Raw genomic sequence first — 24,721 nt, 5'->3', positions numbered from 1 at the left:
GTTTTAAGGAAAAATCCATTTATATTCTTTCTTTCAAGTATTTTAAATAGGAATGAGGGATGTATTTTATCAAAAACTTTTTCTGTCTCTATTGATACAATCATACGACAGTGTTTCTATGGAGAAACGCATTTTAAGTTCTAAAACTCAGCTTGGCCAGCTATTTATTAACAAACTCTTGATACATAGTTGGCTCATGTATTGAAGACTCCCTATATTATTGTTTGTTTCTAAACTTGGCTTCTGCTAGGTTGAGCTTCCTTTCCCTATGGAGGCCAGCCTGTTCTAGTCCAGAATTTTGGCAATCTCTGTGCATGTAGAGATGGGAGTTAAACCACAAGAACCATATCCAAGAGCTTGACATGAATCGCAATAAGGGGAATTTCATATGAATGCCCTGAATGGAAAGAATTGGGCACTCCCACCCACCCACCCCCCACTCCACAATGCCAAGCAACTGGTGGGCACTCAGTGAATGGCTGGTGTCTGAGCAAGTTGTGAATACCATTCTGGGATATGGTCTCTCTTCCAGTCTATAAAAGAGGAATTCTGGGGGGGCCTATATTCAGATATTTTTGTCTATCCTATCTCAAAACTATAGTTCCCATGTGTTTCATAGCTTCTGAAGACAAAGTCACAAGGTCTTGGGAGGTAGAAAGTTGATCTTCAATTTCAGAAATGATTCCAAATGATCCAGTTTTCACCTCACACCCAGTAAATTGGCCCAGATAAGGGGGAAAAAACAACAATAAGAAATGGGAAGATAGGCACACTAATACACTGTTGGTGGAGCTGAGAATTGGTTTGACTATTTTGGACAAGAATTTGAAATTATGTGAGAAAAATCATTGTCCACATTGTCAAAAGAGATCAAGGAAGAAAGAAAGGTCCCAAGACTGAACTACTGAGAGCAGCAATTTCTGAACAAGCAAAGAACTGGAAGCAAAGTATGGAAGAGCTAAACAAATTGTGGTATGTGAAGATAATGGAATATTATCATGGCATAAAAAACAACTGTGAAGAATTCAGAGAAAAATAGGAAAGACTTGTGTGAACTGATGTAGGAGAACAGTATACACATTGAATACAAAAATGTAAAATGAAAACACTAAAAAGAAATCAACTCAGAGTAGTTGTAATGACCAGTCTCAGTTCAAGAAAACAAAAGATGAACTAAAGTGCCTTCTTTCAGTAGAGAAGTAGAGAATGTGCTAAGTGTTGTTAGACACAACATGGCCATGGTCACTGGAATATTGATTTGGCTTAATTCTCTTTGTTACAAAGGAGGGTTGAATAAGGGATTATGATTTATAGGGAAATGAGTGGCAAATAAAAGGCATTAATAAAACTTTAAAAACATTTTCAAGGGGCAGCTAGGTGGCATAGAGGATGGAGCACCGGCCCTGAAGTCAGGAGGACCTGAGTTCAAATCCAGCCTCAGACCAAACACTTGACACTTACTAGCTGTGTGACCCTGGGCAAGTCACTTAACCCCAATTGCCTAAAACAAAAAAAGAAACAACAAAAAAACACACCAAAAAATTTTTTTTCAAAAGCCTAAGAAAAGGAAAGAAAGTAATCCAGGAGCCTCCCTGGTGAAGCAGCTAGTAGCGCAGTAAATAGAGCACTGGATTTAGAGTCAGGAAGACTCAAATTCAACCTTAGCCTCAGATACTAGTTGTGCAACTCCAGGCAAGTCACTTAACCTCTGCCTCAGTTTCCTCAACTATAAAATGAAGATGTTAATAGCATTTACTTCACAGAGTTGTTGTGAGGATCAAATGAGATGGTATTTTAAAATATTAGCTAGCACAGTGCCCAGCATATAGTAGACTTCCCCCGCTAGGAAATGTTTTAAATGAAATGGTCTCAACTTCAAGGGAGAGATTAGTCTTTGCTATCCAGACCAGGACTTCTTAGACTTTTTCCACTCACAACCCCTTTTCTTGTTTTGGCAGCGTTCCTTTGCATTGTATGGTCTGAGGGCACAAGCAGCACAAAGTGTGCGTGCTTTGTGTTCAGAACCAAGGCTGTGGTGAAGTTGCATGATACCACATGGGCCAGTACTGCCAGAAACACGTTAGATCCACTATGCATTTGATTTTGAATTAATTTTTGGTCGTTGTATGTTTAGAAACCTTTTACTGTTGCCAAATTTTTCACTACACCATTTGGGTCCCAACCCACAGTTTAAGACATGCTGATCTAGACCAGTCTTTGTTACATCTCCAACTCTACCACTCAGTAGGACCAAGCCACCACCTACCACTGCACATCCCCTAAGTAAGGAACAAGTGAGATTTGGTAGATCTGTGTCCTGGTAGTATCTCATTTTGCTTATATTTACGGTCAGTGGTGCTTACTGATGGAATACATAACTGGCACCTTGTACTTTTCTAGTAGTGGAAAAAATGCTGAACTTGGGAATCAGGAGATCTAAGTTTGAATCTTCTCTGACACTGACTGTGTGACCGAGGACAAGTTGGCTGACTTCTCAGTCACTTGTAATCGTAATGCTTATTCTACTGTTGAATTACTATTGGGAAGGCACTTTGAGAACTTTATAGAAATGAACTATTATCCACTGGGAAGCACCATTTTTGTGTGTTTAATCAAGTCTGCCTCAGTTTCCTCAAAGGTAAAATGGGAGTGATAATAATAGCACCTACTTTCCAGAGTTGTTGTGAGGATCAAATATTTGTAAAGTGCTTGTTAGCACAGTGCCTAGCACATAACAGGTGATTAATAAATGCTCATTCTCTTCCCCTATCATATAGAAATATGATGAAAAAGCAAAGAGCACAATGGAAAGTTCCATAGAAACACAAAATGATGAAGAGAAATGTTGTATTCTATGCCACATGGATTGGTGTTACAAATCTAAAAGATCTACTTGTTTGATAATTTATCAAACACACACCCACCTCCTGACAGAATGATAGACTCAAGGTGCAGGAAGAGCTATACATTTTTGGACATGACCATTGTGGGAATTTGTTTTGCTGGACTGTGAATATTTGTTAACAAGAATTTTGTTTCTCTTTTTTCCAATGGTGTGGGAGGTGGAAGAGAAAACAAATGCTTGTTTGTTGAAAAATTTAAATATGTATATATATGTATATGTATATATGTATGTATATAATCAAGCACATTGAATTCTCAGTAATTAAAAAGGAGGGGTGCAGCATGGCATAGTGGATAGAGAGCTGAGCTTGGAGTCAGGAAAGCCTAAGTTCAAATTCTAACTCTGACACAGACACCTAGAGTGACCTTGGGAAGTCACTTAAACTTTTAGTATCCAAGCAAGCCTCTTAAGTTACACATATGTTCTTGATCTGCATTGCAATGCAAGTTTCCACCTTCAATGTCCTACCCCAGTGAAATTATAGTTTTGGGCTATATAGCTCCATCATCATAGCTTTACCTCCATAACCTCAGGAAAATGTAGTTCTTCTAGGTCCATTCAACATAACTTATAAGGCAACTATGGATTGTGCAGAAGACATGGCATCACTCAGGACTAGATTCAGTTAGGGTGAGTAGACAATTGACTACTATGATGATAAACTTTAAAAACTTCTTAGTAAATGCACATGACTTTAATTCCAGAAAATTTCTTTCTCCATAGGTGTAGGTATTTTGTGATAAACCAAGTTTGGGTCCTATTGCCCCAACCTCTTCATATTTTGTATAATCAGAGACCAATCCAAGCCCTTCCTAAGCCCCAGAACAGTTTCTAAAGTAACCGACCTTGGGTAGACCAAGAGCAGGGCACAAGAGACTAGGTTGCTCTAGAGTCTCCCTTCAGAGATCATCATTCTAGAGGGAGGAGGTGGGAGGAAGAGTAGCACACTAAAAAGAACACTAGATCTGGACAGCTATGTAATGCAGTGGCTAGAGTGCTGCCTTTGGAGTAAAAAAAAAAAAAAAAAAAAAAAAAAAACCTGAGTTCAAATATGGCCTCAGACACTTACTAGCTGTGTGACCCTGGGCAAGTCACTTAACCTCTATTTACCTCAGTTTTCTCATCTGTGAAACGGGGGTAACAATAACACCCACCTCCCAGGGTTGTTGTAAGGATCACATGAGATACTTTGCAATGCTTAGCGTTGTGCCTGGCACATAGCAGGTGCTATGTAAATGTTAGTTATTAGTTATTGTTATTATTATCATTATTATTATTATTATTATAGGTAGAAGTCCTAGATTCAAATCCTAGCTCTTCTACTTACTAGCTGTGTGTGTGTATCACAAGCAAGTTATTTCCCTTGTCTGGACCTGTTTCTCCATCTGCAAAAATGGGGTTAAGATAGATGATCTCTAAGGTCTTCCAAATGAAATCCTAAATTGCATCAGTTATTTCCTGGTAGATGGTAAATCACCAAGGGCACCGTTTTCAAAGGGGAAGCAAGGAGGAAAAAACTTCAAACTTTGCCTAGGGCACACAAATCCCTTCATTGGCATTGTCAGGCACCCATCTCCTCTAAACAGAGGTCTAGAAAGCAGCCTCCTTGTGAAAATGATTGTAAAGGTATATAGGTATTTGCAGTTTGCATCCATAACCCCACCACCACAGCTGGAATCGAAGCATCTGAGGGTCAGCAGGCAGAGATGAAGTATAAATACATGAAGGGAAAAATCTGGGTCTCAAGTTTTCAGAACACTGCAGCAGCAGGCCCCATTTTCCTGAGCTTTGGGACCAGAGGCTGAGGAGGGCACAGTAAATGAGGGATCCCAGGACCCAAGTTTTAATATTGGCTTGGCCACTTACTACCCATGTAACATCAGGCAAGTCACTTAACCAGTCTGAATCTCAGTCTTCTCATCTGAAAATGAAAGAGTTGTTGATGCAACCATTCTGGAGAGCAATTGAGAACTATGCCCAAAGGGTTATAAAAATGTGCATACCCTTTGACCCAGCAATAGTACTTCTAGGGCTGTATCCCAAAGAGATTATACAAATGGGAAAAGGACCCACATGTACAAAAATATTTATAGCAGCTCTTTCTGTGGTGGCCAAGAATTGGAAATTGAGGGGATGCTCATCAACTGGGGAATGGCTGAACAAGTTGTGGTATATGAATGTAATGGAATACTATTGTACTATAAGAAATGACGAGCAAGCAGACTTCAGAAAATCCTGGAAAGACTTGTATGGACTGATGTTGAGTGAAGTGAGCAGAACCAGGAGAACACTCTACACAGTAATAGCCACATAATATGATGACTAACTAGCCCTTCTCAGCAATGCAAGGACCTCCAAAAGTCTCATGATAGAAAATGCTATCCACATCCAGAGAAAGAACTGTGGAGTTTGAATGAAGATTGAAGCATACTATTTGCTCTTTTTTCTTCTTTTTTGTTTTGTTTCCTCTTTCTTGTGGTTCCTCCTATTGGTTCTAATTCTTCCTTACAACATGACTAACGTGAAAATATGTTTAATAGGAATGTATATGTAGAGCCTATATCAGATTGCGTGCCATCTTGAGGAGGGAGGTGTGGAGGGACGGGGAGAAAAATTTAAAACTCAAAGGTGTATGGAAGTTATTGTTGAAAACTAAAAATAAACTAATAAAGAAGAAAGAAAGAGTTGTACCAGATAACCTCAAACATCCCTTCCAGCCTTAGTTCTACGATCTTGCGGGAAAAGCACCTTCCTTTTGATTTCCCATTTAAGGACCTTCATTAATTAAAAAATAAAATAAAATAAAATAAAGATGTAATTGAGGACTAAGCTCTGACATCAAGACAGCTCCACACCTAAGAGAGGAGACGAGAGAAAACTGAGCCGCATTTCCTTCTTGAGCCAGACTGAGAGGTGAGCTGCGATGTCTCAACCATGGAGCTAAGCCAGAACACATGAGGACGCCCAGTAGCAGATCCAGACTTGTTGGCCCCACGGAGATTACAGAGCTTGGCCCCAAAACACAGAAGAGCGTGAACATATAAGAAATGCTGAGCATTCCGCTGACTGTCTTTCATTTCAGATGAATGCCTGCGTTCCCCCAACTCTGGCCCGGTTCCCACTCCTGGTGCTACAAAGGAGGGGGCCCAACAAATACTTAGGGAAACCTGGGTTTGTGCTGCAGAAAAATACCCTGTATCACCTTTGTGGAAACCATGTCAACCAGCTCCATCTGCCCCACCTTCTGGTCTTCCTTTCTGCCAAAACTAACTGCACATACTGTGGCCCAATCACACCAAATAAAAAGGCTGAGGATGAGATACAACTCCCATAAACAGGAACTTTATTAAACTACATGATGCTGAAGAACGTATAAATGGTCCATTAAATACATTCAGTTCATCTTACACAAATTTATATAGAAACTTATTTACATTTTCTGGAATTGACTTAAATTATTTTTTTTTCCAAGCTCACTACCAATAAAAGGTAATAAAAATCAACCACCTGCTCGTGCAGATGAACACACAGAAGACAGATAAGACTGAATAAGACCCCATTTCATAGGAAGTCCATGCATAGGAAGTCCCAGACAGCTTATAAGATTTTCAAGCAAAATCTCCCTTTAGAAGTGGATTCTTTCCATCTAGTTTTTCATTAAGGCCCACATTTTCAGATGCTCTGGGCTGGTTCCTAAAAGCAGGCCCCAGGGAAGAGAGAGATTTCAGTGGGACTGTCTTTTTGTTTTCCTTTTTTTTCTGGTGGTCAGTCACCTTACTTAAGTCACAAAGTTCATCTTGTCCCACTTGGCTGGTTTATGGAAGTATAAAGGTAATAAAATTCATTTTGGCTGACAACACATTCCATTGAAGGAGGGAAAGAATAACATGTGAAGTCAATAACTGATCAGCACTTGGCTGAAATACACTTGCCACTGTTGGATAGAAAATAAGATTTCACTAGTAAGTAAATAAAAAGACAACTTTAAAAAAATAAAATAAAAAATGAGAATTACCTTTAGGTCCCTAGTGACATAAATTACTCTCAAAGGGAAGTAGGAAAAGGGCATTTGGTAAAGCTGGTTAAGGCCCAAACCTTTCATTATATATGGAGCCTGATTTTTATCCCCCTCCCTTTTTGTCCCTGCCGATAAAAATTCTTTTGGAAGCAATGTTCGCCTATCAAAAAGTTGGCTTTTATTTTTCTTTAAAATCTGGATTTGGCCTCTTTCAAGATTCAAAAACCATACCAAAAGGAAGATGCTTAACTCGCAAAGCACCACGTCACAGACAATATCTCTCCATGCAATCACAGAAAAAGAAACACTGGACAACAAAAGACTTTCCCCTGTCTCTCTAACCAGAGTTTACACAAACTGTAGCAGCATTCACATCATTTTACAGCAAATGAACAAATGGGGGAAGGGGGCGGGAGAGTAGAAGAGTAACAAATTAATCCTTAGCACTGCGTTATTAACCCCTGCTGGGTTTGGATCTAAGAACATTTTAAACACGGGGTACTTTCTGAAGTCCAGAAAACCAGGTGGCAGTTGTATATGTGGCTGCCATTCATCAGAACACAAGCCATTGGACTTTACCCCAAAGAGGCCAGGCCAGCCCAAAGGTCAGTGTCTGTTTCCACCAACCTCATTTTTTAAATATAATATACTGTATGTAGCCCGCAGGGAGAAGTGGCTTTCTGTCCAGCAGAGATTTCTCTCCCTCTTCCCTACCCACATGTTCCTTCTCTCTCTCTCTCTCTCTCTCTCACACATACACACACACACACACACACACACACACCTGGACTCATGCACATGGAGCTATAACCATGCTGTGAATTTGTTGAGATGAAGCCAACCATGAAACGTCAACTTTGGGGTTTGCAGGCCAAAAGGTCCTATTGCCAGCAAAAGGACCCTGAGAGAGATACGAAATTAAAGGAAGACAGAAAGATGTTCATATTAAAGTCATTTTTTTTCCCCTGTACTGTTCCTTGGGAGGCATTTCACTCAGAAAAGGAAATTGGTAATATTTAACTTATGTCATCTTATAAAATAAGTCTTTGTCATACAAAAACTGGCCAAAAGTTTTTTAACTTGGTATGTAAGAAGATCATCTCATATGTCAAAGTCCTCTCTCTCTCTTTTTTTTTGGAGAGGTGGAGCATTTGCTCCCACGCACCCGCACCAAAAGCTCAGTTGGGGACCAGGCCCTCGGCTCCATCACAGCAGCATTAAATCTATACATTCATATTGTTCTCTTACCACGGGACGGAGAGCAGAGTACTGACAGGGTGCTTGGTCCTTGGAGGAGGTTATATCTTTAGTGACTTTAAAGTGAACAGACTTTGAAGTCAACCCGTGTACTGGGTCATGCGGAATGAAGACATCCGATGTTGACAGCCCACTGCCAAAATCTGTTCATACATCCCCCCAAACCCAGAGTGGTGGTCTCAAGAGAACAGACCTTCCTCATTTCCATAACGGATTCAGAATTTTTCCCAGTGTGGTCCTACTCGAATCCTTTCGTTTTAGAGAAGATTTCTCCACTGTGCCTCTCCCTTTCAAAGAGGTTTCCTCTTTACCGCTGGTGCTCTCGCCAGATTCTGGGCACTTTGAGGCAGTTCTTGCACTGCTGGTTCGCCTCAAGATACCACCATTCTTGGTTTGGGTGTCTTCAGATGCTGTCTTTATCCTCAGCTGCCTCTGAGAGGCTGCCCGGGTAATACCAGGTACCTTAGAAATAGGAGACGAATCAGTCTTCAAACGCCTGGAAGAGGAGGCAACCGTGTTCCGGGCAAAGCTTGGAATGGGGGGCGGGGGCCGAGGGATGCTGATGGGCGGGGGGGGCTCGGCCACTTCCTCAGCATCCTCAGATTCCTGAGGGTTTGTACGGCAGATCTTCGCTTCATCTGCCTTTGATTTGGGGACATTCCTGATCGGTTTGGCGCTGGGTTTCTTGAGGGAGGTCTTGCGCTGCAAGGGACAGTCCTTCCCCAAACGGATGCTGCTGGAGGTAACACTTCCTCTCTGCAGCCGCTGCTCTTCTGCTGCTACAGCTGCTGCTACCGCCACACCAGAAGGCCTTCGGGGGGACGTGTCTGCAGTGCCCCTGATGGAGCTTCGGCGGGATATTCGAGCATCTGTGCTGCCGGCGGCCTCCCGAGGAGTCACCCGGGCTGGTACCTCAGGCCGTTTCCAGCTTCCTGAACCCCTACTGGATTTGGAGATGGGAACCACCTTGCGCATGCTCTCATTTTCAGAGGCATTCAGGGTCCGCACCAGCTTGGAAGAAGGCCCCAGGCTACGCCGCACACTCCCAACTTTGGAGGCACTTGCAGGTGTGTCTTTCAGGGAGTTCCTCTTTGGTCCAGCTGCCTCTTTCCCTTTGACTACTTTGTCCTTGGACAGGCCACCTTTGTAGCCAGGCTCACTCTTCCCAACAGCGAGAGCAGAGTCTTCCCTGGTGGGACTGGAATTTGGCACGGAGGGAACTCTGCTCCTCCTGGTCTCCCCCTCCATGTCACCAGTACCAGAAGACCTGGAGCCATTCACTGTCTTCCCCTCTTCTGATTTGCTGCTTCCCATTTTGGGGTCATTTCCTTCTGAGCAATCCAAAGTCAAGGAACAGTCAGTGGTGTCTGAGATGCAGAGCATAATCCCGGCCTCTTTATTTTCAGACTCACTAGTGTCTGTGGATGCAGAGACTGTACTGCTAGACGCTATAACATTAGCTGCCATGTCCTTTGGGGCGGAGTCGCCATTTTCCCTTTCTGTCACTTCTTTAGAGTCTTGGCCAACGGGCAGCGGGATGTCATCAGCAGCAGTAAGGGATGGCAAGCTCGCATCATCCAGTGATTCTGACTCCAGTGGGCTAGAGTCCTCCAAGATAAACCTTGGTGGGTCCTCTTGCTTCATTGGCTCCTGGAGGTCAAATTGGATCAAGCCATGAACCAGTTCTCGCTCTTCAATCCCCATGGTCAAGGTGGACAACGGAGGCGCACTGTTTCTTTCTAAGTTGTTATCATTGGCATGGTTCTGAGTACGGTAAAGGATGGCATTAGAATTCTCTAGACGCGGACTGGGAAGCTGGCCGGGCTGAATCAGGGGTGGGTTACTGCTGTCCTTCTCAGTCTCTGGCCCCTGGTGGAAGCCCAAGTGGTTTGAGTTAATGTCCTTTGGCCCTGTGGGTTCCATCCAAGCTACTGAAGGCCTCGACTGCTTTGTGCCGGTCCTAGGAAGGCTGTTGAATTTGTTCGGGTCCTCCCCTGTGGAGGTCTCCAGGAAAGTGAGCAGCTCTCGATCTGCCGAGGGGCCCAGGGAAAGACGGGAGCGGCGGGAGTTGGGGGGTCGGTGGGAAGGGCTAATGGGCCTTTGATGAAGGAAGGGGAGAACATCTTCCAGACTCTTCTTTGTCAACAGCTCCACATCATTCTCACTGCTGCTCCTCCCAAAGCCCCCGAGCTCACCAGCTGCCCAGGAACGCCTCTTCTCTTCCAGTCCCTTCAATTTCTGTAGCTGGCGGAGCTCTTGCATTTCTCGGTCCCTGTTGTCCTACAGAACAGAGGAAAAAACCCCATGAAGGATAAGAATAACAATAATAATATCAATATTATCTTATTTGATCCTCACAATAGTCCAGACAAGTAGGTGACATAATTACTCCCATTTACAGACAAGGTAACTGAAGTTAAGAAAGGTATGTGACTTTCCCAGGGTCACCCAGCTAGTAAATGTCTAAAGCAGGATTTGAACTCAGGTCTTTCCTCATTCCAAATCTAGACTATTGTAGACATGTTTACAGCTTCTAGAACTTAATATCTGAATGTGACACTCATTCATCCCTGCTTGAGTTAAATGCCAATTATTTTGACTCCCATACACCCTAACCCTGTGTTCCTTCTTCACAGCTAATGTTCATATAAAGCTTTAAGGTTTACAAAGCACTTCATGTATCATGACTGAAGAGGACTGAAGATGTAGTATGCCTCCCACCTCCTGCCAGTGAGGTGATAAGCCTTACAACATAAAATAAGATAGACATTTCTGAATTAATTTTGCTGGATTATGCATATTTGTTAAGCTTCTTTTTCTTTTAAAAAAAATGTTTGGGGGCAGCTAGGTGGCACAGTGGCACACTCTAGCCTTGGCATCAGGAGGACCTGAGTTCAAATCTGGTCTCAGAGACTTGACACTTACTAGCTGTGGGACCTTGGGCAAGTTACTTAACCCTGATTGCCTAATTCAAAAAAAAAAAATTGTTCAATGTGGGATGAGGGAGAGATAAATACTTATAAAAATTTGTTTTTTTTAAATGTGCACTTAAGTTTGTTTCTTTTTTTTTTTTAAGCTCCTTTATAAAGTAATACTCTTCATGGAATGCAACAGAGAAACTCCACCACAGAAAAAAGCACCTTTCCTCTTTGGGCCCACTCTTCTGCTTCTGCAGGAATGTGCCCACTCACGCTCATCCTACCTCTTACTAGGAGGGTGAGTCAGTCACCAGCCCTTTGCAAACTATCGAAGCAACTATACCCTCTGCACCCCCAGCAGCAATACTTCACGCTAAAGAGGGATGAGTTTTTAGTCCATTTCTGTCCTGTAAATTCATGGCTCTTGATAACCAAGAAAAACTAATCAGTAGCCCTTTAAAATCCACTATGACAATGATTGGAATTTCCCTTCCCCTTCAGCACAGGGCCCTCTGGCTGAACTTCTCTAGTTCTCCTTGGCCCTCCCCTTAGGTGGCCCAGCACTTCCTGCAGGGACTGTAGTTCTGGCTCCGTCTCCCTCCTCCCTCCCTCCTCCTGGTTCAGCTGTGGCAGGGTGGAGGCAGGCTCTCTACTCCCAGGACAGCTGTGCTGAGACTATCAAGCAGGTGGCCTCATTTAAAGGGGAAAAAAAAAAAGCTATTGGATTCCAGCTGGGAATAGGGGGCCTTTGAAAAAGCCGATGCCGGTGCTTCCTCAATCCTACTGCTGAGCTCACTGCTTGGACAAGAGAGAGTCAACGTGGCCACAAACAGTGCATACTCTGAGCTGGAAGGAGACGGAGAAGGTGTAGTGAGGGCAAGCCTGTGCCTCTGATTTCACTGCAGGAGGCTCTTCTTAGGCCTGGGAGAAACTGGATCAGTCCTAGACTGGACCTAGTCTAAGTTAGAGGGAAGGAAAAAATAAATGAATACCTCTTCTTCTGATCTTCTCTGAAGTGGATGGGAGTATGAAAGATGGGTGATTTCTTTTCTAACAGGATCACTGGTTCTTTTTTTTTTTTAAACTATTTCTCAATTAGCAGGCCCTATCAGGGTTTTTTTGCTCCAGGGCCTGGCCTCTAACATGAGGACATGAGCTTTAAGAGGACAGGGAATGTGACCTCCTTTTAGGAGAGCCAATGTGTTCTCTGAGAGCTTAATAAAAAAAAAAAAAAGACCAGCACACAGAAAAAGGACAGAATGGATCTGACTTTGAGGACTCCAGATACTGGCGGTGGAGTTTGAGTCAGATGAGAAAGAAAAGTGCAGGTGCAGAGGCATGCTCCAATAAACCCCTCTTTGTGGAGGTGGTGGGAATGCTTGTGTGGGATGGACATTAAGGACCTACCTGAAGATGACTTTTGCCAATGATCCCTGTTGGCATAAATGAGCTTTATTCATTTACTCAGCCAAAAATGGACTTTTGAAGTATTTGTTTAAAAGCAAACAATCAAACAAAAGCAACCGACCACTGGCTTCCCAATGATGCAAATGGCCTCTGGCCTGGGATGACAGAGTCAGTTCTCAGTAAGCCAAACCCTAGTGAGCTGGTATTCTTTGCCATATACTGTTAACTAAATTCAAAAATTCCTGAAAGTGGGAAATGCTGAGCTGATTTCCTGTCCCCAGGCAAAGGATCAGGTTAGGAAAATGAAAGAAAAAAAAAATCAAAGAAAGGGGGAAAACCACGCTGTTCAATGTTAGGATAACTTCCAATCCTACTTACCTTAACAGCTTTATCAAATCTGGTACAAAAGTCTCTAAAGATCTGAAGGCATTCATCCAACTTCATAGTTTCCTTGTCTTCACAGAAAAAATCTATGAGGGCATGGGCCTCCTTCTGGAGTTCTTCTCTCCAAATCTCTAATTCCTCCAACTTTTGTAGAGCAAACTAAAGAAAAAGAAAACAGTAAAGGCTTAAGCAAATACCACGAGCTGGTTAGATGCTCAGGTCTGAGATTCACATTATCCTGGCATCTCCAGTGAACCAGACCAGAAACTCATCAGAAAACCTGACCCCGAGGCTTGGGCCTGGCTTTGTCAATTACTGGCTGCGTGACTCCAGCCAAGCCCCTTCACTTCTAGGGGCCTCAGTTTCCAATGAGAATCTTAGAAGATATGACCTCAAAGGTCCTTTCCAATTTCACATTCCTTGATTCTGTATGATACTTGTGCCCCCAACTGAAAGTTCAAGGCCAGGAAGAGGTCAGGTTTATTGCTGGTTTGAAAATTCTAAGGAAAAAGGGGAAAGAATTCATCTCAAATGGGACCCCTTATGGTGTTAGCTGGATCCTGGGGTGGGGGGAGAGGAAGAGGTGAAGAGCAGAGGGAGAATTAGAACGAAAGAAACTTTAAAAGAGCTTTCATCCTTAATGCGCCACAGTCAACTGGTTCTCATTCCACAGAAAACATTACACAGGCTCACAGCCAGTGACCCTTTCTATATTTTAATCACAAAATCCCTATCTGGGCTCACTCCAAATTACTGGGTTTCCTTCTCCTAGGGCTGCCTCTGTACATATCCATCAAGTCACTTCAAGACCCATACCATCGCTGGACCTGCCTTCCTGCTCATAAGCATTTATCAGAAGGGTCCCAATTGCTCCGGCCCGGGATAGCAAAGTCAGTCTCAGTAAGTCAAACCCCAGTGAGCTGTTATGCTTTGCCATACACTGTTAACTAAATTTTAAAAAGTGATTAACTAGAGATGGTTGGGAGCTCCAAATTACTTGGAGAGTCCTTCAACCAGAAGCAAAAGTCAGCAGCTCAGTTCCAAATGACTGACTAATAACGTCTCTGCCATCTTCTCTCCCTTTCAGAGGTGCTTATTTTCTCCAGGATAAGATTCCAAGTCCCTAGCAGGTTCTGATACTGCCTACTGAAAAATCAATGTGGATTCAGTCTCTACTTGGGAGAGACCCCCATCTTTTTCTGAGAAGGGATTTGCTTTTCACTTCCTTCAAATGGCAGCATCCCCTGGAGCAAGGCAGGGAGGTAGGAAGTTGGAAAGCATAGGCTTTCTTCTAGCCAAAGGGATGGCAGCCTAGCTGAAAACTGCCAGCATGTTCTGCTCCCTGTAGCTCTCCACTATTACCAATGGCCAACTACGGTGAGGAACAATGATAGAGACTTCCAACTAGGAAGGTCTCAGAAGTCAGCTAGTAAAGATATGAAGTGGTAGAGCCAGGCCTTTTTGACATCAAAGTCAGCATTTTACCCACTGTAATTTGCTGCCTTCTTTTACATATCATCTTTCCTTTAACTTGATACTAATAAGGAAAAAAACAAAAGCAAAAAAAAAAAATTTGGGTAGAGGGTGTAGAAGCTCCTTCCCTGATACAGACTGATAGCTCCTCTTTAAAAAGAGAACTTAGGGGAAGTACTTGAAGTCAAGTCCTTCTGACTCCAAGGCTGACTTTTTTTTCCTTTCTAGAAAAAAATTACATTTCAAATTGTGTGTTTGTTTCTCTCTCTGTTAAGAGATGTGGAAAGTGAGGGAGAATCAAGTTATAGGGGATGACCTGAAGATGAATTGCTATTTAAATGTCCTTAAAGAAGCTATCACCCTTTGCCCTTCAAAACAAAAACAAACAAACAAACAAGGCAAGGAGTTGGACAACAAAAATCTACACCAAAATAACATTCCCCATTTCCCACTTCAATGAAATGTTGTTCCTGATTATGTTCTTTTTGTGCCCAAACACGAACAATGACTGTTTTTTTTTTTTACTGTTGTTGTGAAAAGATGTCAGAAAAGAAATAGGAAAATGAAAACTATTTAGTAAACTAGAATACTGGAGAAAGTATGCATCTGAACCAGCAGCCCAAGGCAATGTAGTTTGAGAGTGTGTGCAGCACAGCACATCTTTAGGGAGAGAAAGTATGAATATGAGGGAATAAATCTTTGCATGTCACTCCCCCAATATGGGATGAAAATGGACTAGTGCCAAAAAATAACTCAATCGAAGAAAAATAGGCCTCCTGACAAGACCATACACAGCGGGTTAGCTCTGCCTTCTTGGTCTGCTCTCTAGTTCCTGGGAATATAAGGAAAAAGACAAAACCAACCAAAGCATTCCCTGATTTGGGGGACAAATTCTATAGAAAATAATGATAAAATAAAAATATAACCCAAGTTTGGAATATCCTTTATCTTACCAAGACCTATTTTCTGGCTGTATTTAAATGTCATAGACAGTAAAAATTTAAAGGCAACTCCCCCCCCCCCCCAAAAAAACAACACAAAACAAACACAAAAAAAACCCCTAAGGTCCACTAGGAAAGGTGTGTTTTATTGGCGCAAATGCCAACGAATTACAATCTGAATGGCCAAATAAAACTTAACTCTTTAATTTCTTGGAACACTGAACAGACTTCAGTACCAAAAGGCCAAGACACTTAGATTGGTGCTGGTTTGGAAATGTCCATGCTACCATAACTATTAATGAAGACTTTCATCATATAAGCAGTCACATTAGGAAGTTAATATTAAAGCCAAATAATAAAAACTGAATATGACACAGAGAACAATGGAAAGATAGAAGTGGTGGCAAAGAATTGGAAATTGAAGAGATGCCCATCAATAGGGGAATGGCTAAACAAGTTGTGGTATATGATTGTGATGGAATACTATTGTGCTATAAAAAATGATGAGCAGGCAAACTTCAGAGAAACCTGGGAAGACTTACGTGAACTGATACAAAGTGAAGTAAGCAGAACCAGAAGAACACTGTACACAGTAACAGCAATATTCTAACAATGATCAGCTATGAAAGACTTAGCTACCCTGATCAATACAATGATCCAAGACAATTCCAAAGGACTCATGATGAAAAATGCTATCCACCTCCAGAGAGAGAACTGGTGAAGTCTGAGTGCAGATTGAAGCATAATTTTTTCACTTTCTTTATTATTCTTGCAACATGGCTAATACGGAAATATATTTTGCATGATTTCACATGTATAACTGATAATACATTTCTTGCCTTCTCAATGGGTGGGGGAGGGGTGGGAGAGAATTCAGAACTCAAAAAAAATTTCTTAATGAATGCTTAATAGGAATAAATGGAGCTTTCCTTAAAATGATAAGTAGTATCTATATAAAACCATCAGCAAGCATTATCTGTAATGGGAATAAGCTAGAAGCCTTCTCAATAAGATCAGAGGTGAAGCAAGGATGCCCATTATCATCACTCTTATTCAATACTGTACTAGAAATGTTAGCTATAGCAATAAGAGAAGAAAAAGAAATGGAAGGAATTAGAATAAGCAATGAGGAAACAAAACTATCACTCTTTATAGATGTTATGATGATGTACTTAGAGAATCCTAGAGAATCAACTAAAAAACTACTTGAAATAATTAACTTTAGCAAGGTTGCAGGACAGAAAATAAACCCACATAAATCATCAGCATTTCTATATACTACCAACAAAATACAGGAGCAAAAGATAGAAAGAGAAATTCCACTCAAGATAACTGTAGACAATATGCAAAACTTGGGAGTCTACCTGCTAAGACAAACCCAGAAACTATATAAAGATAATTACAAAACACTTTCACACAAATAAAGTCAGATCTAAGCAACTAGAAAAATATTAATTGCTCATGGGTAGACCAAGTCAATATAATAAAAATGACAATTCTACCTAAAAATGAATGCTAAAAATAAATTTAGTTTTTTAAAAAAAATTCAAATCTAAAAGAAAAAAGATTTATGGTATATCAAGTGCCCTACTACTACTCATTACTTGCACTTGGAAAAAAATGACATTAAAAAGCCTTCATTAAGCATGTCTATGATCAGAAAAGGGTAGAGAATGGTCTGATAAGAAGAGTGAAGACAACATTAATGAACAAAGGTCTGAACTCGAAGCCAAAAATACCTGGGTTCAAACACCACTTATGACAATTACTAGTTCTATGGGATAAAGAATTAACCTGTAATTTCACTGGAATAGGGGACTCTTTTGTGAGGAAACTCCCTCTACCAATGTAGGTTAGCACTTTCTCTACAACTTAAGAGAATGTCTATAACCACAAACCTCCAAGATTCTTCTGAGAATCAAATAATATGTGTAAAAAATGCCTTGCAAACCTTGAAGCATTATATAAACGTCAATTATGGTTACTATTATTATTCTTTCAAGATGTTAAAAAAATAAGGGGCCAGCCTCTAGGACACTGGGCACATCTATAGAAGGATATGAATGAGAACCGCTTATTAGAAGGTGAGATTCTGATTTGTACTGGTTGTCAAAATCAAACTGAGGTAGATCCGGAGGCTTATGCCCACCCAAGTTTGAAGCAGACCAAGTGCTTCAAAAACCTGTGTGGATCCTCTTACGATCTCCCCACATCTCACAGTGCTAACAGTGCATGAGTAAGTAGCATTAGAGACTTATCCTAGCCTACAAGTGTGAAAAGTTGCCACTTTTGTTTTTCACTATGGGAGATAAAAGGTATATGTCAGACTATATAATTAATGAGTCACAGGGAGCTGTCACAAACATGTCCACTCTGCCATTTTTTTGTTTATGTTATTCTGATCAGCTCATCAGACACACCCAAGTAGGCTATTGTACTGAGGGTGTGAATAGGCACAGCTGTCCCAGTACATTCTATGGCATGAAACCATCTAGCTCTCTCACCTTTTTCTAATCTTTCAAACAACCAAGGAGAAAAACACACAAATGACTTCCCTTCTCTGAAGCTGATTTTCTCATCTGCACTGAACTAGATTATCTCAAAAATTCCCTCCAATTTTACCATTCACTATCTATAACTATGACTCATTTCTCTGTAGACGGGGTTCAAATCCCATATCTTTAATGCTTAGTAACTAAACAGTTTAATCAACTTTCCTAGGCCTGGGTTTCCTCATCTGTTAAATCAGGAGTAGTTGAACTCCAAGATCTCTAGGTTTTCACCTATGGTCCAAAATCTTAGCCTACAGCCAATATTAGGTAAAACGAACATTGGATAAGGAAGTGGATGACATGAGTTCTAATCTTGGCTCCTCTATGTAAGACCTGAGTGACCTCAAGTATATGTCCTCACTTCTAACTCACTTCCCTGGGCCCAAGTTTCTCTCTCTGAACAAAAAGGATACCAGGCTAGATGCTCTCTAACATCCCCTTTCCAACCCCAAATCCTATATTCCACAATAGAGTTTTGCAGTTTTAACCTTCTCTTTCTGTTCTACAATGCACATGGAAATGCTAATTTTATTTGCTTTATATAAAGTTCTGAATTTTAAAAAGGAAATGAGAAAAAAAATGAATTCTATGATCTGTGATTTAATTTAAAAGCTGACAAACCAAACCAGGACAAAAACACCCAGGCACAGATTTGGCAGGACTGAAATCTGCCTATGTTCAAAGCAGCGGATTCATGCAAAGAATGACATTCAAATCTAATCTCTGACAAATCTTTCCTAAAATCACTTGACTTCTCTTAGGCTTTTTCAGGATCAAATGAGATAATGTAGGCAAAGCATTTTGGAAACTTTAAAGTACTATATAAATGTTAGCTATTATTATTAGTGCCGCATCCAATACTTTCTATTAGGAAGAGAATAAAACACCTGTGGGGTTTGAGGGGGTGGAACTTTTTTTTTTCTAAGGCATATTACCATAGGTACTGGAATAAACATTCTCTTTTGTGCCCTGGAAAAGAAATGTTAATGGAAAACTCCTGCTTCCACAAAAACACCTATACAATTCTGACCAGTCTCAATGCACTCTGAAATTCAGGGGCCTAATTTTGAATCCTCCTCTAAAATTCTACTCCAAAGCTTCATCCAAGTATGGAAGTGACCCTGGATTCTCAAAATATATACCAGCAGAGTGTGGGTTCCGGCAAATCCTGCAGAGATTTAGAGATGAGAGGCAGCTCACAGGACAGTCTAGTTTTACCCCTCTCCCAGTTTAAAAGATGAGAAAACCGAGGCCCAGAATTGTCAAGTCATTCACCCAAACGTCACCCAGCTACTATGTGATAGAGATGAAATTCGAGCCCAGGTCCTTTCACTCCAGATCTGGTGCTCCTTTGAACATGGGCCTGGGAAGAGACTATTACTGCCTGAGTACCAGGTTCACCAAATTCAGCTTTTCACCAAGAGTCAGACCATCATCCAAGGTGTGGATGAAGTAATTTCAGCCCCAGCAAGTCAGGGAAACCTGGAAGGATTGTGACCTGTACTGGCTCAGGGAGAAGCCACATCAATGAAATCACAGACTTTCTGAAGTGTTGGAAGTCTAATTTTGAGCTACTAACAACAAACCTTAATAAAGGCTTTCATCTGTTGACAAAGCTCAGGATCCCGCTGAATATTTTCCTTTAGAGATCTTGTCCGTGCAGACAGCGAGTGAAGCTCTGACTCGGTGTTATCAAAAGATAATCTAAAAGAAGAAAGGCAGAAGTGAGTGGGCAGTTAGGATGAGGAAATGACTCCAGAGTATCACGTTTTGGCAATTATCATGTGTCCCAGAGGTACATCAAACAGGACCTTTCCCTGTTGGTCAACATTATCAAAACAGAAGGTGAGTTATCACAATAAGCTTCCCTGTGGTTAGAGCTCTGTGGGTTTCTTTCCATGCTTTGTTGTGGGGCTTTTTTTGTTGTGGGTTTGGTTTTTGTTGGGTTTTTTTTTTGAGAGAGAAAGAAAAGAAGATGACTCCTTCATAAATCCAAAATGGTGATAACTGGTTCAAAGAGATCGTGTCATTACTTTGTCCTATACTGACAAACAATCAGAAACATGGAACTTGGGAGCCTACTGCATTGATCTATTGGTATGGTTTCTCACAACGAGATCTGAAAACTCTTACAACCCCTCCAAGTCCTGTGATGGGAACAGGAGGAGTAGAATGGACAGAGAGTGAGAGAGAGAGAGAGAGAGCAAGACAGACAGACAGATAGAGAGAGAGAGAAATATTCATGCTTTCTTCTACTCATTAAAAGCAAACAATAGAAAAACTTAATCCTGAGAAATAAGAGACAGGCTGTGGTACTTCCTGTCCCAATAATGGTATTTTAAAGAGAAAGGAGTCACGTGCTGGTTTCAATAAAAGGCAATAATGTTGACAATTCATATTTTCATAGCACTTTAAGGACTAGAAAGCACTTTCCTGCTCATAACAGCTCTGTGAAGTAAGTAATATAAATTGTGCTCATTTTACAGATAAGAAAACTAAGGATCAGAGAGGTATAGTAATTTCTCTCCAGGGTTACATAACTATGAAATAGAAATGTCTAGATTTGGACTTATTTCACAGTTCCACCCCATAGCAAATTAATCACTAATTCATAAGTATTCAAAACTATTCATATGTTTAACATAAATGGATAAGGTGACTTTTAGCTGTCTGCAAGTTAGTTGAGGAGTACTAATGTCCTAGCAAGGAGACTAAAGTAGCTAATTTTTTAGAGGGCTATTTTCCCTACTACTGTCAACTTTAATTGTTTTTGAACTCAAGTGTTCTGCCTTCATTTTAATCACTTGTGCTTTTAGTCAACACTAACCTTTTAAAGTTTCACAATTTTGCTAATAATACTGCTTCACTCATTAAAAGCTTTTACTTTTCTAACAGACCAACTTCAAGTAAATATTTTCACATACTTCTTCCTGTAATCCAAGCACAGGATCTTTAATTAACTAATTTAATAAACTAATTAAAATTTAATAAATTAATTTAATAAACTGGTATCCTTCACTGTAGAGCTATAACTTAAAACTAATTCATGAATTTGCTACTGGTTCTTTCTTCTTGTTACAAATGTTCTTTGTAACATGTCGTTATTATTCAGAAGAAAAAAAATTCTTCACAAATTTCTTTCAGAAAATTCACATTTCTAATGTAATGTTTTAAATGCTGCAGTATAGTGGAAAAGGATTTTACCCTAAATTTTTTTTTACTACAAATCCTGTGTTACACTTGTGTTATACTCTTATTAGGGTATAAACAAGGGTAAAATGATGTAGTCTGAGCTGTCTCTTGGGTGTGGAGGGATTTGAAGTTCTTAATACACTTTTTTCCCCTTAATCCGATTATTAAAACTGATCATTTTTTTTAAAAGATAGAGCTCACTCTCTTGAAAAAACTCTAAACATTTCAACATTGATTCATGAAAAGGGGGGGGGGGACAAGCAAATACACCTCCATAGGCCAAATGAAACTAAACAAGATAAATGTTTTGGAAGATTTTGAACTTCATGCTAAAAACTGGGAACAAGCTTCTTTATTTCACAAAAAAGTCAAATTCCCAAATTTTTCCAAGAATTTTCCTTTGCTTACCTGGCAGCCTCCTGAACATGACGTAATTTTTCAGAAAAGTTCAGAAGAATAACATCTTTCTTTTGGGCTTCCTAGAACAACAACAACAAAAAAAAAAAACCACAAACACAATTTCTTCTCTATATAGACTTATAACATAATGGAGAGACCATTTGAAAGGAACTTTTTCTAAATACTTGAAAGGACCTTAAAACTGACTAGTACAATTGTCTTCTTGCTATATACCCTGTTACTCTGCTGAGAAAGGGAACTATGATGTTCTTAGGAAGATTTACAGAACACCTCAAATTTCAAAATAAATTGTCACTTCCCAGAGCAACTGGCACCTTATCCTGATATGGGATACAATTCCTTGGCCCTACAACTGAATGGGAGGAGGCAGGAGTGGTTGAGCAGGGTCCATTGTTTCTAAGAGAATCCAATATTTCCTGCCTGAATGCCACCCATACCGAAGTGTTTGCCTTGAAATGATCGAGATATGTGGCAGCCGTTGAACCAGTTCGCAGGGTGAGCTTAATCAGAAGGTGCACACCATGGAGGTGTTTGGATTCTGTGCCTATTTAGAGGATGGGAGGTGGGAGGGGAACAATTCCTGACTAATGAAACTTCACCCTACATGGGCAGAGACCCATCCTGATTATGTCAGTGGGAAAGAGAAACAAGAGAACTCTGACAGAAACCTCCATGTGCAACACATTTGTGGTTAAAAGAAGAACATATCTCAAAGGGCTTGAAAATGAGCTTTGCAACCAAGTATGTTGCTAAAATAAATTACTGTCCTCTGAAAATGAAAGTTGTGCTTGTGACATCAAAACTAGTTCAAGTCAGTGGGAGAAAAAGAGTAAAGTAGGTTATTTAGCATCAGATAAATAAACGGAAAAAGACCCTGGTTATATACTACCATGGGCAGTCATTATGGGAATTTGTTTGCAGTGAATGTGTTTCTCTGATAATGAGGACATATTCATTAGGGGAAGCAAGGAGTTAAGAAGAAATGGCCTTGATTTAAAAATAAAAGAACTTTATTTTAAAAAGGGGGAAATGTGTTCCATCTTCACTCTATCTAGGCAGAGATAGTCAAAGGCAGGGGTGGGGAACCTGCAGCCTCAAGGCCACATGTGGCCCTCTAGGTCCTCAAGTGCAGCCCTTTGACCAAATCATCACAGAACAAATCCCCTTAATAAAAGGATTTGTTCTGTAAAACTTGGACTCGGTCAAAAGGCCGCTCCCTAGGACTTAGAAGGCCACATGTGACCTCAAGGCTGTCGGTTCCCCACCCCTGGAAAGGACATGATGACCTGATTTACTAGGTGATTAGGTGGCCCAGTGGATAGGCCTTAAGTCAGGAAGACTCATCTTCCTTAGTTCAAATCCAGCCTCGGACACTTACCAGCTCTGGGACCCTGGGCAAGTCACTTAACCCTATCTGCCTCAGTTCGTCATCTGTAAAATGAGCTGGAGAAGGAAATGGCAAACCACTCCAGTATCTTTGCCAAGAAAACCCCAAATGGGATCACAAAGAGTCAGACATTACTGAAAAACAACTGAACAATATGTTTGTAACTGTAACCAGAAAATGTCCCTCACTTAGACTCATTTTTAAGAATATTTAACTTGGATGAAGAGTGGGGAGGACCCAGGTGTCCAGGGGTAGGAGGAGCACTGCCATCCTAATATGTGTTTTTCAACTGGTTAGTATGGCCCTTTACAAAGCACCGCTCTTTAATAAAAAACCTCTACAGGGAAATACTCCTCCTCCCACAAACACAACAGCTTCCCTGACAGGTCAGTTATCTAGCTGGTCTCTCTCTTCCCGGCCCCAGATAGCCACCAGCAATCCTTTTTACCTACCAGAGCCACAAAGTGGAGCAGATTCATCCCTGGTTTGTTCGCTTTTGTGTCTGCTAATTTGAGCAATGATGACAATTTGAAACCCACTGCATTGCCAGCATAACCTCCCTAAGGAGAGAAAATCAAAAGAAACGGTATGTACTTTCCGTAGATTGCCACATCAAAGCAGAAAAGCCCCATTTGCATTTAGAATTGGACTTACCGCATTCATAATATTTCCAGCCTGGAGGACTAAGTGCAGTATAGAATGTAACTCCTCACAGGACATCAGCTCTGGAAAAAGGAAAAAGAAAGTCTTGAAGAGGTTTTTAGCTTAAATCCTGATCCCTAATCCACATTTATCAGACTGGTATCTAAACTATACTTGCACACAAAACCAGGAGGGGTTTAAAGCATATATAATATACAAAACAACGCATTTTTGTGTATTGTAAATTTATCTCCCCAACCATTATTAGTAATCCACCAGGCCCTTTGGTTTAGATTGCAAATATAACAGGATTTGTTTGAGACCACTATTAGTAACTTACAAAACACTCAATGAACAAAGTTTGCAAATATGAGATAACAACGTACAAGATGAATAAAAAACAAAATGCTATGTATGTTTCTCAACTGGAGTCCTACTCACATTCCTTGCCATGGTTTCAAGGCAACACTGGGTTCTCAAAAGCTGTGCCAGAGGAGTACAAGCTCTGACAGGTCCTGTCAAGCTTTAAGTACATGCCAGGCAATTGTCTATGAGTTTTTCATCTGAAAGACCCATCCAGTTAAGAGCAGATGGGGTCATCAACAGAAGGCTGGCCACTAGACAGGGAAATATTGGGTAAAGCAGCTCTTAAACACTGCCCCATATAAACAGCAGAGAGATTCTGATCCTTGTTGGCTGAAGAAGTATCCAACAAGAATAAACCATGGGTTCTAATTTAGCTCTGCCATATGAATATATATCTAGGAGATTTAGGCAAGCCACTTAGCTCCTTGGGGACTCAGCAGTTTTCAAAGGAAGAAACACAAGCTATCAATAACTATAGGTACTTCATATTTAAAAAAAATAATCAACCATATTTTAAAAATTCTCCAACAATAGAGAAATGCAAAATAAAATAACCCTGAGGTTCTACCTTACACCCATAAGATTGACAAAAATGGCCCAAAAAAAGGAAAATCGCAAATGCTGGAGGGGCTATGAGTAAACAGGCAAGCACTGTGCTTCACTGTTAATGGAACCAGAAAGGTGCAGTCTTTCTGGAAATCAATTTGGAACTCTGCCCTCCCCCTGCCCAATCACTAAACAGCATATAGACCTTTTAATCAATGATACAAGGCCTATACCTCAAAGAAATTAAATACAGAGAAAAAGGAGCCATATGTAGCATTTCTTTTAGTTATAGCAAAGAACTGGAAACTAAGGG

General features: G+C 40.8%; 1 protein-coding gene across 6 annotated transcripts in view; it reads right to left on the bottom strand.

Annotated features, from left to right (window-relative positions):
* Window positions 1-6,220: 6,220 nt before the first annotated feature.
* The window catches only part of FHDC1 (FH2 domain containing 1), a 59,589-nt gene continuing 41,088 nt past the window's right edge, over window positions 6,221-24,721 (bottom strand). For all 6 annotated transcript variants that reach the window (XM_027866956.1, XM_027866954.1, XM_027866955.1 and 3 more), the window contains 6 exons: window positions 23,509-23,579; window positions 23,307-23,414; window positions 21,456-21,526; window positions 19,442-19,559; window positions 12,884-13,048; window positions 6,221-10,460 (listed from right to left, as the gene is read on the bottom strand). In XM_027866956.1, coding sequence (XP_027722757.1) covers window positions 8,379-10,460; window positions 12,884-13,048; window positions 19,442-19,559; window positions 21,456-21,526; window positions 23,307-23,414; window positions 23,509-23,579 — 2,615 coding nt within the window. In that variant the 3' untranslated portion in view covers window positions 6,221-8,378. The remainder of the gene's footprint in view (window positions 10,461-12,883; window positions 13,049-19,441; window positions 19,560-21,455; window positions 21,527-23,306; window positions 23,415-23,508; window positions 23,580-24,721) is intronic.

Source organism: Vombatus ursinus, unplaced genomic scaffold, assembly GCF_900497805.2.
Source record: "Vombatus ursinus unplaced genomic scaffold, bare-nosed wombat genome assembly UNPS02014784.1, whole genome shotgun sequence".
NCBI lineage: Eukaryota > Metazoa > Chordata > Mammalia > Diprotodontia > Vombatidae > Vombatus > Vombatus ursinus.
Note: the sequence above shows the minus strand (reverse complement) of the source record. Positions and strands in the feature narration are given on the sequence as shown.